At 42.4% G+C, this 16,183-nt stretch overlaps 2 protein-coding genes and 1 pseudogene across 2 annotated transcripts; 2 read left to right on the top strand and 1 right to left on the bottom strand.

Annotated features, from left to right (window-relative positions):
* The first annotated feature begins 1,653 nt into the window (after positions 1–1,653).
* On the top strand, positions 1,654–11,782 carry LOC123187324 (symplekin). The gene is made up of 28 exons (XM_044599168.1): positions 1,654–1,956; positions 2,347–2,506; positions 2,589–2,684; positions 2,769–2,883; positions 2,968–3,130; positions 3,345–3,516; positions 3,862–3,987; positions 4,137–4,598; positions 4,675–5,262; positions 5,463–5,531; positions 6,200–6,316; positions 6,399–6,644; positions 7,289–7,336; positions 7,418–7,561; positions 8,052–8,129; positions 8,208–8,270; positions 8,361–8,468; positions 8,637–8,717; positions 8,822–8,869; positions 9,296–9,370; positions 9,661–9,756; positions 9,857–9,937; positions 10,041–10,112; positions 10,358–10,402; positions 10,489–10,572; positions 10,953–11,056; positions 11,143–11,315; positions 11,472–11,782. The coding sequence occupies exons 1-27, from the start codon at positions 1,769–1,771 to the stop codon at positions 11,291–11,293; spliced, it is 3,780 nt and encodes a 1,259-aa protein (XP_044455103.1). The 5' UTR covers positions 1,654–1,768; the 3' UTR covers positions 11,294–11,315; positions 11,472–11,782.
* LOC123187325 (uncharacterized) lies at positions 1,786–14,437 on the bottom strand. Its single transcript, XM_044599169.1, has 2 exons — positions 13,240–14,437; positions 1,786–2,054 (listed from the first exon to the last, which is right to left on the bottom strand). The coding sequence occupies exon 1, from the start codon at positions 14,377–14,379 to the stop codon at positions 13,663–13,665; it is 717 nt and encodes a 238-aa protein (XP_044455104.1). The 5' UTR covers positions 14,380–14,437; the 3' UTR covers positions 1,786–2,054; positions 13,240–13,662.
* On the top strand, positions 12,366–12,526 carry LOC123038357 (uncharacterized; annotated as a pseudogene).
* Positions 14,438–16,183: the final 1,746 nt, after the last annotated feature.

Raw genomic sequence — 16,183 nt, 5'->3', positions numbered from 1 at the left:
TGCAATTCATTAATCTTTGTTGTGCAAAATACCACCAAGGCCGAGCATAAATGCTAGGTCTCTCTTATTGTGAGACCGTAACAACTCTCGCCTACATGTTTCCTCGAGTGGGCCGGCCCAACAACCTAGCGAGCGGTTGTTGGAAGGTTCTATCTACATTTGGGATTTATCTAAAAAAAATCAACATTTGGGATTGGCTTTACGAACCTTCTGTTCTGTGTGGTTTTTTTTGTTTTCCTACGTTTTCCTTCATCGGTTTACTGGTTTTTTCAGCTTTTGTCTTCTTTTCCCCTCTCCCCTTCTGTTTTTTAAATACATGTCAACTTTTTGTAACACATCTCAAATATCTTTCGTGTATAGGTGAACATTTTTAGATGCATGTTGAACAGTTTTCAAATTCATGTTGAATATTTATTCAAATACATGTCACACACTTGTAAAATGCACATTTGAACATTTTTTAATACACAGTGAACATTTTTCAAGAATGGCATTAACATTTTTGTAAAACAAGCAAACCATTTAGTTAGTATTTATGAAATTCTTTTCAAATGAGAAAAACATTTTTTATATGCTATGTATATTTTTTAAAAATTGCACGAACAGAATTTTACATTTCATGAACATTTTCTAAAATATCATGAACATATTTTTAAACGTTCGAACATTTTTGATATATCATGCATAATTATTTGAATGTCACAAATATTTTTAGTCAATTATGTGAGAAATTTTTATATTTTCATGAGCATTTCTTAAACATCTAAACATTTTTGTAAATGTTGTGAAAATTTTGTTCAAAGGATATGAATATTCTTCTTATGCCATGAATATTTTAAAGAAAATTGGAGGAACAAACGGGAGCATATCATACGGAAACCAACATTCGATGAAAATCGGTGAAAACTATGAGAAATAGATGTTTTGAAGTTTTAAATTTTTTTGAAGAAAATGTGGGATGTCAAGAGGATGATGTTTTATTAGCACACAAAATTTCAAGTTGAAACACATTGCGAGATGTGAGCTATGAAAAAGACAAAATCAGCATTGAATAGTCCAAAATAGTAATGTCACTATTCAGGGCTGAATTTGTCTTTTTCATAGCTCACATCTCGTAATGTTTTTCAACTTGAAATTTTGTGTAGCAATAAAACATCACCTTCTTAACATCGCACATTTTTTTCAGATTTTTTTGAAACTTTAAAATATGGTTTTCATGAATTTTTCATTAAATATTGGTTTCCTATGCTATTCAACGCTGATTTAGTCTTTTTCATAGCTCACATCTCGTAATGTGTTTCAACTAGAAATTTTGTGTGGCAATAAAACATCATACTCTTAACATCCCACATTTTTTTTAAACTTCAAAACATCTTTTTCTCGTGATTTTTACCGGTTTTCACCAAATGTTGGTTTCCGTATGATATTCTGCCTCAAACTATTGCTGCACTACCGTGAGCGGCCTAGCTGTAGGCTAGACCGACATACTCAAATCGCAGGTTTCTCTCTCAAGAAAAAACAAAACTCAAATCGTAGTAGGCAATCACGGTTCAGTCCGCAAAAGCCAGAGTTCATTCTTGTCGCTGCTCGGCCCATCACACTTAACAGGCCTGCTTACGCCCCGATTGGACACTTAAAGGCACCAAAAGGGCCGAGCCATTAATTTAAGCAAGAAACAGGAAAAAGGTTTTAAGTGGGGGAGAAACCACTACTCCCAGGACGCGCGTCGCCGGGGATCGCCGGAGCTAGGGTTCCGTCCGACCGTCCGATGGCGGTGGCCCTCCCGCCGGCCTTCCCTCCGCACGGCCTTCCCCAGCTGGACGCTTCTGCCGGGGACATGGGCCCGCGCCTCCTGCAGGTGCGCGGGCTCCGCCGGCTGCCGCTCCACGAGCTCGTCCCCCGCCTCGCCGAGCTCCGCGCCGACGAGGCCGGCCCCGTGCGCAAGGTCGTCGTCGAGTGAGTGCTCCCGCTCCTCTTATTCGGCCATTCCGTCGGGGCACTTCAGTGCTCTGTCCCGCTAGTCAGTTTCGTCTGCAACTTAACCTTGCAGCCTCCTGCCAATTCGGTTCGAGATAACTTAAATTGATAGTGAATTCATCAACAAAAGTAGCAGTAAAGTTAACCAAATGTGTAGTTTCTGTTATAAATGTTCTGGAGTTCTATACGTTGCAGTGGCCAATTACTCAAATGTGCAATTTATACTAGTACCAAATGCTAAGGTTTCATGTGGTGAAATGGCAGCTGAATGCTTTCTCTCATGATATCATCTGATATTGTTTTCGCCACGCACTGAAATATGCTCATATCTTGGCTTATGTTTTAATTCAACTCGTCCACCTGACATAGGATGATTGGTGAGATTGGGTCAAAGCACACTGTGTTTATACCTGACATGATGCCCTCTCTGCTGGATCTTTTGAACGATGAGACGCCGGCGGTTGCGAGACAGGCTGTTAAAACAGGAACAGACTTATTTGCCAAAGTACTGCAAGAGCTCGTTATCCAGGTAACTCTTAACAGCAGCACCTTTAAGAGTTGCCTGTGTGTGGACTTTGGCTCATGTTGCTGTTTGCCGGTTCTAAATCCAGGGTTTGTTCTCGAGTGGGGGGATTGACGAGTCACTCAAGTCATCATGGGAATGGATGCTCAAGCTTAAATCAGCGGTGTCGCTCATGGCATTTCAGGTAAGCCGCTATCCTCTTTTTGCATCCAGTTAATTGCATCATATCGGCTTACAGTTTCTTTCATTTGTGGCATTTCCATGTCAGCCTACCAGCAATGAAGGAGTCAGGATGCTGGCTGTTAAGTTTGTTGAAAAAACAGTTCTTATGCACACCCCGGATCCTAATATCACATCTGATCCACCAAACCAAGCTACAGAAGGTGGAACATGTGCTGTACTACTTTATACAAATGGCCTGTTTTAAAATTGGATTTACGACATGATAAATTGTCATCCCTTTGCAGATACGGGATTCAATATAGCATGGTTAAGGGGAGGTCACCCTTTGCTTAATGTTGGTGATCTAGCCATGGAAGCCAGCCAGAGCCTGGGACTGTTGCTAGAACAACTTAAGTCTCCTAAAATAAGATTACTCAGCACTTCAATGATCATTGTCTTTGTTACTAGGTTGGTCTCATCCATTTGTATTCCATTACTATTATTTTTGTGCATGTACGGTTTATATCATCTTTCGAGCAATAAATTTCCTGAAAGATGGTGCTGTGTCATTTCTTCATTCTTTTTGTAGAAAATTTTCAGGTTATAGTCCTTTACATTAGCATCTGTATATGTTCTGATGCATGTGTTTCTTACTTCATCTTCTAATATCAACTTCTCCCAGTCTCTCGGCTATTGCTCAAAGAAGGCCTTCCTTTTATGGACGCATACTGCCAGTTTTACTTTCTTTGGACCCAGCAAATACCATTATCAAAGTGCAAATTCCAGGCGCATTCCATGCTTTGAAGAGTGCCATTGATGCATGCCTGAAATGTACACATTCAAGTGCTGAGCCGGTACTTCTTTTACCTTCTTGCAGTAAATTGTAAGATGCTATGTATAATATCTGTTTTGTCAAGGAACTTTACTTGATATGCATATGCTTTTTTCAGTAGTACTCCCTCCGTTCCGAAATATAAGTCTTTTTAGATATTTCAAATGGACTACAACATATGGATGTATGTAGACATATTTTAAAGTGTAGATTCACTCATTTTGCTCTGTATGTAGTCACCTATTGAAATCTCTAGAAAGACTTATATTTTGGAACGGAGGGAGTATATGACATCTCTCACTTAATGCTTACATTTTCAGAATCCGCTCTAGGTGCATTCTTACTAATTTGAAGTTCTATTTTTCAGTGGCGAGCTCGTCTATTGGAAGCTCAAAATATTATAAACCAGGGAGATTCAATAGCTGCAAATGATTCAAATGCTGGTAGGAGTGCTGGAGACACGTCAAACAGGGCCGAATCGTTGCCTCTGACAGTATGTACCTCTATATCTAAATTATATCTCTTCTGCAAATTCCAACCTTTGCAATGAGCCCTCCCCCACCCCCACCCACCCACATACACCAAGTATTGATTCAATCTATAAGTGTTTCAAAATAACTATAAACTATGTTTCTATGACAGGAAACAAGCACCGACAACAGTAACAAGCGGAGTCTGGCTGATGACATGAATAATATTCTAGAAGATGATGGTCATTCCAGTAAAAGGGTCAAACAATCACATGATTCTCAGGAACATAGTGAAGAGGCAAACAAGAGAAATACCGAGGCAGCCTCTGTTGATTCATCATCCAATCAACCCACCCCTGCAAGAACTGAGAATTCTGAAGCTGTATATCAATTAATTGGTATGTTTGCTGCATTAGCTGCGCAAGGCGACAGAGCTGCTGGATCACTACAAATCCTGTCATCCAGTATCGCTGCTGACCTATTAGCAGAGGTTGTAATGGTTAACATGCAACACCTGCCAGTTTCTGGTCCTGAAGTAGATCAACGACAACATCCTTCAACTAGCCAGTCCTCTGTTGCTCCTAGTCGGAATCTTCTTTCAGGTCGCTTTCCGATGTTAGAGGCTCTGTGGAAGGTAGTTTCTCTAGCTGTCCCTGCTTATTTTGTTAGATTTTCTTGTTTCATTTTGTTTATTGAATCCTCCATTTCAGACAATAAGTGAAACTGATCAAGCTGAAGCACCTCCAGCTAAGGATTCTGCTCTGGTGACATCTGCTGCTGGTGAGATCATACCAGTTCTTGTCAGTTCTCCTGTTCCTTCTGCATTAAAAACACCGAAGGAGGAGGACATTAGTTCAGCAGTTCCACTAGATATAGAAATGGTAGAGGCTAAAGTGCCCACTGCAGATGCCACTGGGTTATCGATGGAGATTCAGGAATCATCAGAAACTTCCCATGCTTCTACAGAACCTCAGGGAACCCAAGAACATTCTGGCAGTTTTGTTACTCCATTGCCAGCTGACAATTCTTCTGTTGGTATCAGTTTGGCTCAATGTTCAGAAACTCGCAGTCCAAGCTCCTCTACTATTGACGGAAGCCAGTCACAGTTTTCATCTTTGAATGCCCCTACTTCACAGTATGTTCTTCCAAAATTGGTTGTGACTAATGTCGACCTGACCGATGAGGCTAAAGATCTCCTTCAGAAAGAAGCGTTCCTGCGTATTCTTGAGAGAGATAAGCAAGTAGAGTCTGGTGGTTCGAAAGCTCGTCTTCCGTTGCTTTCTCACCTAAGTGTTGAGGTATTGATCACCATTCCTCCTGTCGAGTACCATTCTTTGCCTTGAACTTTGCTTAATCGTATTTGTGTGCACCACTTTTTGGCTATTTAGAAATCCCAAATCAGTTTCTCTAGAAACACTGAACTGTTACTTATGCTCTAGTTTCTTGTATACTGTATTATTGACATGCTCTCTCTATTTTACGGTACTTTCTCATGCAGTTTCCTTTGGAGCTGGACCCTTGGGAGCTTCTCAAAAAGCATGTACTATCTGACTATGTAACTAAGGAGGTAAGACTCGTATAAATGGTTTTCTGTAAGTGTTATCTTAGTTATTATCCAGGAAAGAACTGGATGGCTAGTGATTTAACCCCAAAAAAGCCCAAATCAGAGCTTTGTCCTACTTAGGTGTCTGAACTAAGGTGGGAATCAGGTTCAGCCACCTGATATGTATATCCAGTCAAGTTTATTACTGGCAAGTACTTGCATAGAATACTTGTCCTAGGAGCCAATAGATACCCTGTCTGACAGCAGAGAATCAGATGCAACAAAATACCAGTAGAATTACAAAAGAAGAAAAACAAACCCCCAGAACACTTCTGCCAAATGAAAACGAACATAAATATATTTTTCACCATCACTTGCAATAATTTGTTCTTTTCTAGATTTGTACCATGTCTATGATCTGTTGTTCAACCAATGACCCAGTGATTGAATAAGTGAACTAGTGAATAAGCATGTTATCATTCTTGTTCATCTATATATTGTGTTGGCTTATTATGCATGTGTTCTTGATTTCATGTAGCAAGATTAGACAGACTGGTAGAAATTGTTATTATATGATAATGTTTGCCATTTTATGTTTGGTGCAACCTTCCTAGTTTGCTTATGTGGTTACTTACATGGTTTCACTCAATATGCCTCCTCCAGTGATTTCTAACTCATCTTTCCTTGAGCAGGGACACGAGTTGACACTGGGCATCCTGAACAGATTATATCGCGAGGCAGAACAGGATCAGGACTTCCTTTCATCTAGAACTGCAACATCAGTTTATGAATCATTTGTTCTGACAATAGTATGTCTCCTTAAAACTTTGGTAACTTTGACACAGCTACCTTTTCTTTGTATCATGACCAACCATTTTCCTTTTTGCCTAGGCTGAAAATCTTCGTGATATGTTTCCGGCTTCAGATAGATCACTTGGCAAATTGCTTTGTGAGATGCCATACCTACCAGAAGGTGTATTAAAATTGCTAGAGGGTTTATGTTCTCCTGGAAATAATGAAAAGCAGGACAAGGATCTTCAGAGTGGTGACAGGGTAACTCAAGGTCTAAGTGCTGTCTGGAACCTTATCATGTTAAGACCTCCAAATCGGGACAGATGTCTGGACATTGCTTTGCAGGTGCTGTATGGATACCCTGATATATTACTGATAAATATTTTAACATATATGTGGGATATGCTTGCTTAGCCATATAGCTCTATTAATATCATCCGTCTGTCGAGCAGTTTTAACATGGTCCCTCTTACCTCCTCTTTTCACGTGAGAGGTAAGAGTATATAATAGATCTGAACCGTTGATTTCATTAAGTAGTGGGTACTCTTACCTTCTTACCTCCCATGTGAAAAGAGAAGGTAAGAGGGACCATGTTGAAATTGCTCCTGTCTGATTGGTCGCTAACTGACAAGCGCACGTTTGGGACATCTGTTCTGACTTCTGATTTGATGACACAGTGTAAATAATAGCAAACATATCATGGATTTCAGTTCCATTTTCTTTTGCATGTTTAGTAGCATTGTGAAGCACTAAATCAATCTTAATCGCTTCTTTCGAGCATGGCTGAACACTAAAATATAAGAAATGGTCAATCATTTATATTTCCCTTTCACTTACATGAGCTTTGGATTAAACTCTGAGCATGTAATTGCAGTGCATAAAACTTCCACACTGGTTTGTTTTTATGATCTAGTACAAATTTTCTGCTTCAAGTATAGTCTTTAGTGCCATTCCCTTCTTATGTCACTAAGTAGCAGTGTTTCTTGCAGAGTTCAATCAATCGTCTAGATGAGGTCCGCATGAAGGCAATACGTTTGGTAATCCCTTGATCCTTCCTGCTTGTAAGAAAGGTGCACATATGTGATTTTGTTCACTTCATTTGTCATTTGTAATAACAGGTAGCAAATAAACTATTTCCCATGGCAAGCATTTCCAAAAGGATTGAAGATTTTGCAAATGAAAAACTTAATTCAGTCCTAGAAGTGATTCCAGCGGCTGAATCTGCGTCAGCTGCTGAGATGGCCACACCCGAGGTTCACCAGGTTTGCTTCCTGCTCTAATTTCTTTCACATATTCCTTTGCTGCTATCTGAACTCACCATGGATTTAGATGATTCTTAAATCGGATTGCGTTGTATTCCATTATAAAGTTGATAAATAATCTCAAGAGAAACTGTTGAAAACAGAGAAAATATTGATAAACCAGTGTACTTAGGCATGCAAATTTGGAACCTTTAGGGTACACCCCGACCCTACTTAGTTCAACCAAATGAACTAAAATTTCAAAAGTAGTGTGAGTTCTGAAAATTTACTTTCACTTAGTTGAACCAAGGAGGGTCGGAGGGTACCCTCAAGGTTCCAAATTTGCATCCCTAAGTATACTGCTGTAAATGAAAAGAGGTGCAAACATTATTAGTAGGATATGCAGGTGTCTTAATAATATATTGGCTTGGGACGTACTCTTAGCATCATAACTCTCATTGTTTTCCGTTTCCTTTCAAAGCAAAATTTGGTTGACTTTCTGTTTTTGAAGGATGGTGGTTTAGAAAATTTATCCTCGGTAGCAGATGCTCTAACTTTGATGTCGCTGTATTTTGCTCTGTGTACCAAGGTTAGTAGTTCTCCTTTGTAACCCTTTGTCTGATTGTGTGAATTCTACTAACAGCATATGGTTTGTATCTTACTGCAGAAGCACTCCCTTCTCCGACGTGTATTTGAAATATATGGCAGTCTTCCACAGGCTGCCAAACAGGTCTTGCATCCGACATTCTCTGTGATGCCATTAGATCTTATTCAATCCGCCATGGCTCGTTTTCTATAACATAAATTCTATGTTTTCCAGGCAGTTCACAGACAAGTACCCATTCTGATTCGCACGATACGTTCCTCTCCTGACCTTCTTGGTATCATCTCAGATCCACCAGCTGACTGTCGGGGCCTACTCATGCAGGTGCAAGTTGCGCTTTTCTTTGCCTATTAAGATATGCCGTCTTCTATTTGTCAAACTTCTACATTACAATGTTTGGGAAAGAGGGTTCATGAAAATATAACTTGATCATTGAATTTCTTTTATTTGATTGCTTTTGTATAATCCAAGATATGTTACATTGTCATGCAGGTTTTACAGACTCTCACTGATGGTGCAGTGCCATCTCAAGATCTGATTTCTTCCATAAAGAACTTATATTCAAAAACTAAGGTTATCTACTTCTCTCTATCTGAGTTAAGCTTCAAGTTCTTGCTGGCATTTATATGATCAGATTGTGTGATTCTAATTTACAAAACATTGTCTTCATTTTGCAGGATACTGAGTTCCTTTTCCCAGTCATGGCTCATCTGCCAAAAGATGAGGTTTTCTCTTTTACATTCTTAGAACATTTAAGATATTAAAAATAATTAGCAGTATGTACTGTATGTCTACCTTTTTGTACTATAGAATGTATATGGTGGTTATACTTAATGAATAGCTGACGTAATAAGTGTGCACATGGTAGCTGAAATGCTCACGTTATATTCAATTTAAGTTGACATGGCAACATGTTGTGGGCAATGGTTAATGTTTTGAAAGAAAACTCATGTTCTGGTTGGTATTAGATTTATTTCTCGAACCAGTGGTTGTGGACCTTGACAGTAACTGACTTGGTTCATTAGTGGAGCAAAAATTTAAGAATTATAGTCGAGATATCACATGTATTCTGTAGGCATTGCTGCCAAGGTATAACTTATGTTTTGTATGTAGTTTCATGTTAGTTATTCTTTGTTTTGTCCTTTTTTCAGATTCTGTCTGTGTTTCCCAATATTGTTAATCTTCCGGTGGATAAGTTTCAAGTTGCCCTTTCTCGAATCCTGCAGGTTGGTTTTTTCTCTACTTTTTTTCCCTTGGCTATGATTTGAAACATTATGCTGGTTCATCAATTGTAAGTTAGAAATAAAGCACTAGTGTTTGTTTATATCTGAGCGTGTTTCTTGCACACCTTATGTAAAATTTCGTACCTTCAAGGTTTTCTTGGAAAACTTATTTAGCTCACTCTTGGACTTCTATTTCTCAAGTCACTTTAATATGCTTCACCTTTTGTTTGTTTTAAGGTCTTTCCTCTTCTATGCAATGTTAATCAGGCAGCATAACTTCCTACCTATTGCAGGGATCACCACAACATGGCCCTATTCTTGACCCATCAGAAATTTTGATTGCGATTCATGTAATAGATCCTGAAAAAGAAGGAATACCACTGAAAAAGGTCTGTTAGTTTTCCACTTTTCTATTTGTTAAAATTCACATCACTTGGCGAGTTAATTCGCTACACTGACGGAGTGATAATTTATATTAATTTTCTGTAGGTTATGGATGCATGTGCTGCCTGCTTCGAGCAGAGGACAACATTCACTCAGCAAGTTTTGGCAAAAGCACTAAACCAACTGGTATCTATTTCTGGATATTATCACATTTTCCATTGTATGTGGCTATGTGCCTTATGATGTGATAATCTGTTGGCTCTTTCCTCAAATCCTTGTGTTTCCACAGGTTGAACAGATTCCCCTACCTTTGCTGTTCATGCGAACTGTTATGCAAGCGATAAGTGCATTTCCTGCCTTGGTAAGCCAATTGTCTGAACCCATTTTGTGTCAGAAATATGGCTTATGTACCTCATGCTCTAATCTAGCATGCGAGAGACTTGCCTGGCACGAAGTATATATGTGGATATGGATGATCTTGGTGTGGTTTATGCATTATCATCATGCTGAAGTCAACAGTTCTCAGTTTTGCTGAAGGCAACAGCTCTCAGTTTTGCTGATTTGTTACCCGGTATATTGTAACCTGATAGTGAGACTTCCTTGCAGGTGGATTTTGTGATGGAGATCATGTCACGCCTTGTTAACAAGCAGGTGCTCACTTTTGTGTTGGACATGAATTCAGTTAGTGTTTTTTGTTTCATTTCTGACGCTTTTCAGTCATCATTTTGTCATGGCAGATATGGAAATATCCGAAGTTATGGGTAGGATTCCTGAAGTGTGCTATCCTGATAAAACCTCAGTCCTATGGTGTGTTACTGCAGGTTTGTTCACTTCTCTTCTCCCGATACACCTACTACATGTGTTCTTTCGTATGCAAGAAAAGTTTCTAGGATGTGCATCAAGTGTTAGCTGTTCTTTTTTCATTAACGTACAAGAGGTACTAAAATTTTAGTACAGAGTGCATCATGTGTTGATAATGTATACTAAAATTTTAGCGAGTGCCACAAACAACTCTTTGTTTTATCTAATAGTTAGTTCCAGAAACAGAAATGGTAACATCCTAATAGTTGAAGGTTAAACTGCCGATTGATATTTACTTTTCTCATAAGCCTGCACCAAATTTCATAATTATTCCTGTTCAAAAATAGAAAAAACTGTTGTGTATCAAGATTTGTCCGTAACATCACACTCGGTTTGTCAGTTACCAGCTCCACAACTCGAAAATGCCCTGAATAAGAACCCTCTACTGAAGGCGCCCTTGGTCGAGCATGCCAGCCAGCCAAACGTGCGATCAACTCTCCCGAGGTTTGTCGCCTTGCTCTATTCACTATACAATTTCAAATGCGTGGGGCTGGATCTGATTGGAGCTTATGCCTTTTTTTTGTGGGCAGATCTATCTTGGTGGTTCTGGGTCTCGCCGAAGATCAACAGCAGCAGCCCGCACCTGAGGCACAGAGCAGCCAGAACCAGGCCGCGGAGACCAGCAGCTCCGCCGCAGAGGCCACGACGGAAGTAACTCAGGAATCCTCCGCCGCCAGTTGACATTTCCCCCGCAGCAGTGCTGGTAAGTGCCTCCCACAGCATATCATTGATTATATATATATACCCTTGTTTGTTCGATCATCAGGAACGGCATTCTTTGTGTCTCTGTATTTCCTTTAGGGAAGATACGGACATTGCGTACCGTTAATGATCTGGACTGATCGGTGATATATCGCAGGCCTTCTCTGTATTTGCTGGAACAGAATGGAGGCATTTGGCAGGCGACGAAGTGCTGCCTGCATTAATGTAGTACCGGGAAAGATGGCATGGCAAGACCATGTGGCGAAGCAGTGTTCAGCTGCTGCGCGATTTGTATAAAACATTTATTACGCTAAGAATTTGAAAATAGTGGTAGGAGAAAGTTGTTGCTGAGCCCTGCTGTTCTTTTGTTTTGGTAACCTGTAATTCCAGTCCACTAAAGTGGTATGTAGAACATTAAACAAGGCTTGTTGTCAAAAAAGTTCTGAATTTGTGTACTATCTTGTTCTATTAAGCTGTTCGTAACGGTGCATTTGAGCTCGGGATTAGAAGGACACTTTTGTGTGACGAGGATCTTTCTTGCTAAATGGAATGTAGTAGCATCTCTCGAACTATGCAGTTTGTTTGTTTGTTTGTTTGTGTGAAGAGCTCGCTACCCAGTTACAGAAGTGGCATGTTCCTCTGCTTGCTCTCCATCCAGTGTTACCAATGGCGTAGTGCGTGTCAAATTGCTGCAGACATAGGCTAGGTTTGGCATGCCGCCGGCTCTGCAAACAAAACAAAAAAGCTTGGACTCCACTACAAATCTGGCAGATTTTTTAGCAAATCGGACGTTTTCCCTAGCCAATTATGTTCTTCGAGGACGGCAAGTTTAGTTGGTGAGCAACCGAGCATGGCAAACCCGCCTCGGTTTTAGCACAGACGAACAGCTTCGTCCCTCCTCGACTAGCCAAGCCAGCCCACTTCCTATTACACGAGAGCCAGAACAGACGAACAGACGAACAGAACGTTATTAGTCCCACCTCGGCTAGCTACGAGGGGCTGGGTGCGGAGCTCGGCTATAAGATGGGTCGGGGCTCCAACGTTGGAAGGCATCTTTGCGCTTGGGGCAATGACGCAGCTAGTGAGGTAATACCGAGGCGCGTCAATTGCTGGTTGAAAACTATTTCCAAACCCCCTCTTTGGCCCTCCCTTTGTGGAGGGCCACTGAGAATTTCTGAAAGGGCTCCCTCTCCTTCGGGTGAGGGTAAAGCCCTACAATACCCAAATTTAAATCTTTTTCTTGCCGCTGGGTTTATCAGCCGTAGCGTTTGATTGTCAGTAGGTTCTCTCTTCTGTCAGTGCAACCAGCATCGTCGGAAAAAATGTAGCGTTTGGTTGTCTGGGATTTTGATGGTAAGCCATGGTTGATGAATTGTTGTGGCCACACAACTGACATTATAACGCTACTTTATTGGGGTGGGGAATTAGAATGTTGTAAGACATGGTTTCTAGGATTTATCTCATGCAAACTCATCTCTCATCATGTGTCAACGAGACAAAATAAATAAATACATGCAAAAATGCAACACTGCCACCAGAAGTGATCTTGAATATTCAGATTTAAATAAATGAAGCCTGGTTAGAGAAAACAACTTCAGGGAAAAAAGGTGTTGATCATTTGACATTTGCCTTTACATTATTACTCACTTCATATTTGATTTGCTATGTCCCAAGGTTGAAGACAACTACATCATATAATGACACAAAAAAGGCCATAAGCATGTCTATATTGACCGATAACATACACGTAACAGTACAGCTACAAGTTCATCTATCTAGGAAAGGGACAATCTGTAGCTAAGTTTAAGTTGTTAGTGAACAACCGAACATCTAAAAACTGAAACAAAGATATTCTAGCAACCATGTACAAGACATAACAAGATTAGGTTACTCCTACAATATGAGGACTAAAGATGAACAATCACCTGGCGTGTAGAAACTGTTGAAGGAATGACAGGCTTTCCCAAAGTTTTCTTGACTGCATCGACTTCAGTTGAACAATATAGACAGTGCCATCCAGATACAATAACATTTCATTAGCATCCTGGTCGTATCCCAGTATCAGTTCCACCCCCTTCTAACTACCTCAGTCGGAGGAGAGAGCCCAAGAATGTCATGCATTTCGGTGGTCTTCCACAACACCCATGTGGCAACACCCTGACAATTGACCTTCCGCTGCCACGTTTGAATGTTATGGTAATTGTGGGACAATATGGCGAGACCAAGAGTGCCATCCTCTGCATGGATGATCTGATGATTGCGGGGAACATTCATACCCAGAGGTGTCTCGATCACATCTAGACTCTGCCTATCCAAATCAAACTGAAGTATGCCGTCTTTCGCATGCTTTAACGGCCAGTAAAGAACATTGCCAATAAGGATGCTCTGAGCACCACCGCAACAAGCCGAACCTGGGTGTGGAGCCTCTGTCTGGATGAGATGGCCCCATGAGTTGATCTCGGAGGAGTAGACGCATGCGAGGGGTCGATGATCGTGGCTGCGCATGAACACCAAGACCACCTTGAACGGGCTGGAGCGGCAGCCGCCGTGCATGTGGCCCTGGCTGCGGTCAGCGCAGAGCACCGCCCCGTTGACGTGGCCCGTCTTGAACTCCGGCGGGACGGCCACGCGGCGCTGCTCGCCCGTGATGGGATCGCACACAAGGACCTCCGCCCGCGCCACGTCGAAGACGAGGACGCGGCCGTGGCGGCACCCGAGGAGGTGGGCCTCAGAGTCACATCGCGGATTCGCAGGTCCAAGCGCTCGGGAGGGACGCGGTCGGGAGCGTCCAGGACGGGGGCGAACACGATGCCGTCGTCGCGGCGCTGGGAGAAGCCGAGGAGGGGTGGCTTCCCGTGGTGGGCGCGGAAGCGGGCGGTGAACTTGGGGTCGACGGCGACGCGTCGCCACCGCCTGCAGACGGCGGAGGCCCGGGGGAGGGAGGAGGGCTGCGGCGGGATACAGAGCAGGATCTCGCGGAGGAGGTCGTCGTTTTCGAGCGAAGGCGGAGGAGGAGGCGCCGGCGGCGAGCCGCGGCGTTGGTGTCGGCGTCGGCGGCGGGTCATTGGCGGTTGGCGTCGGCGTCGGTGGGCTCCCGCTCTCGCTCGTGGGGGTGGGGATGGATTTGGTGGGTGGAGTGCTTTTTTTCTGGAACCGCTTCTTTTTGTTTTTTGAGATGAGAACAACCGCTTCGTCTTTTCGTGCACAAAGGAAGAGAAAAAAGAGCGACGTGCTGTTGGGCCCGGAGAGTTGTTGTAACGAGCGCTTACTGGGATCTAGAAGAATGGACGGCCCATCCTGGGGATTTTTTTTTTGCGGATAGAAGACTTGTATTACTCAGAAACCAAAGAGTTACAATCAGCGAGGGCTAGCTCTACAGCTACTGAAGGTCCAGAACCAAACCAAGTTATAATCCTACCTTCAGACCTAGCAAAGGAAGCTAGACTGTCGCTAACCATATTCTGAGAACGACTAGCAAAAGTAATACAAGATCTACGAAGACTTAAAAGGTACTGAATCTCTCTTACGATGGCTGAGTATAAGGATCTATCCACTCCTTGCGCCTGAATCATCTTCATGGCAACCATAGAATCCATTTTCACCATAATTGGTAGCTCAGTGTGTTGGATCGCCAAAGAAATCCCTTCCATGCACGCACAAAGCTCAGCTTCCAACACATCTCTGCAAGAGAAAAGTGCTCGACATGATGAAAAAATAATAGCACCCTTGTCATCCCTAAGGACCATGCCGGCACCCGCCCTGCCATTTTCATCAACCGATCCATCTTTGTTTAACTTGACCCAACCAGCATCCGGCAATTTCCACCGACCACTACGCAAGGAGTCTCTGGAGTTCACCACTGGCGCATCAATAGGAGTCTTCCCCTTCCCCTGATAGTTGCATATATCATATTTCAGTCCTAGCAGGGAATCAAGATAGCTCACAAGGAACCTCTTCGAAGACTCAGCTGGAGGTGAGGGTTTATGGTGGACCACCTCATTCCGGACAAACCAAGCACGCCACAAGGTCATCAATAGCATGGATCGATCAACATCAGATAGAGGATCTAGTGCATGCAACAACCACTCTCTTCCCGTATGCTCTATCGTATCGATATCTGGCAGTGACCAAACCACCATCATCGTATGCCATAAATCCCGGCCAAGTGGGCAACGTACAAAAGGGTAAAAATTATCCTCAGCTTCTGTAGCACAAAGCGGACAGAGATCCGATGTTTCCGGCCCGCGTTTATGCTTGTTTTTCCAGGTTGGCAAGGAATCAACTACCACCCTCCAAGCGAAGTTGTGGACCGAAGGTGGAATATCACATTTCCATATCAGCTGCCACACTTTTCTTCTGCCATCAGGTGCCGAGCTGGAGGCCGATTGTGCAAATCGATAAGCCTCTTCAAACGCAAAGTTGTAGGCACTTTTGACAGAAAATCTACCTTGTTTTCCTGGCCCCCAAGCAATGATATCTTCCTCCTGTCTCGGGGATGCTCTGATTTTCAGTATTTCTACAACATCAGTTGGGAGGAAGTATTGTTGTAGTAAGGCCATATTCCAGGAGCCGTTAGGATTAAGCAAACCTGCCACAAACCTGATTCTGCATGTACCCTGCACGGTTATCGATTTGAAACTGAAAGGTCTGGGAATCCAGTTGTCGCGCCAAATTCTGATGCTTCGGCCATCTCCAACTCTCCAAATGATCCCCTTCTTCAACAGGTCCAGGCCATGGCTGATCGCTTGCCATGATGAAGATGCATTCCCACTAAACACTGTATCCTCGAGTTTACCATCCGGGTAATATCTGGCCTTCAACACCTGTGCACAAAGAGAGTGTGGTATGGTAATGAGACGCTAGGCCTGT

Source organism: Triticum aestivum, chromosome 2A, assembly GCF_018294505.1.
Source record: "Triticum aestivum cultivar Chinese Spring chromosome 2A, IWGSC CS RefSeq v2.1, whole genome shotgun sequence".
NCBI classification, from domain to species: domain Eukaryota; kingdom Viridiplantae; phylum Streptophyta; class Magnoliopsida; order Poales; family Poaceae; genus Triticum; species Triticum aestivum.
Note: the sequence above shows the minus strand (reverse complement) of the source record. Positions and strands in the feature narration are given on the sequence as shown.

Bases quoted from the DNA above. Each gene is read 5' to 3' on its own strand.
- LOC123187324 (XM_044599168.1), top strand. From the start codon at position 1,769: ATGGCGGTGGCCCTCCCGCCGGCCTTCCCTCCGCACGGCCTTCCCCAG. The intron at 6,317-6,398 runs GTATGTCTCCTT...CTTTTTGCCTAG, and splicing joins AATCATTTGTTCTGACAATA to GCTGAAAATCTTCGTGATAT. The intron at 7,337-7,417 runs GTAATCCCTTGA...TTGTAATAACAG, and splicing joins GCATGAAGGCAATACGTTTG to GTAGCAAATAAACTATTTCC.
- LOC123187325 (XM_044599169.1), bottom strand. From the start codon at position 14,379: ATGACCCGCCGCCGACGCCGACACCAACGCCGCGGCTCGCCGCCGGCG.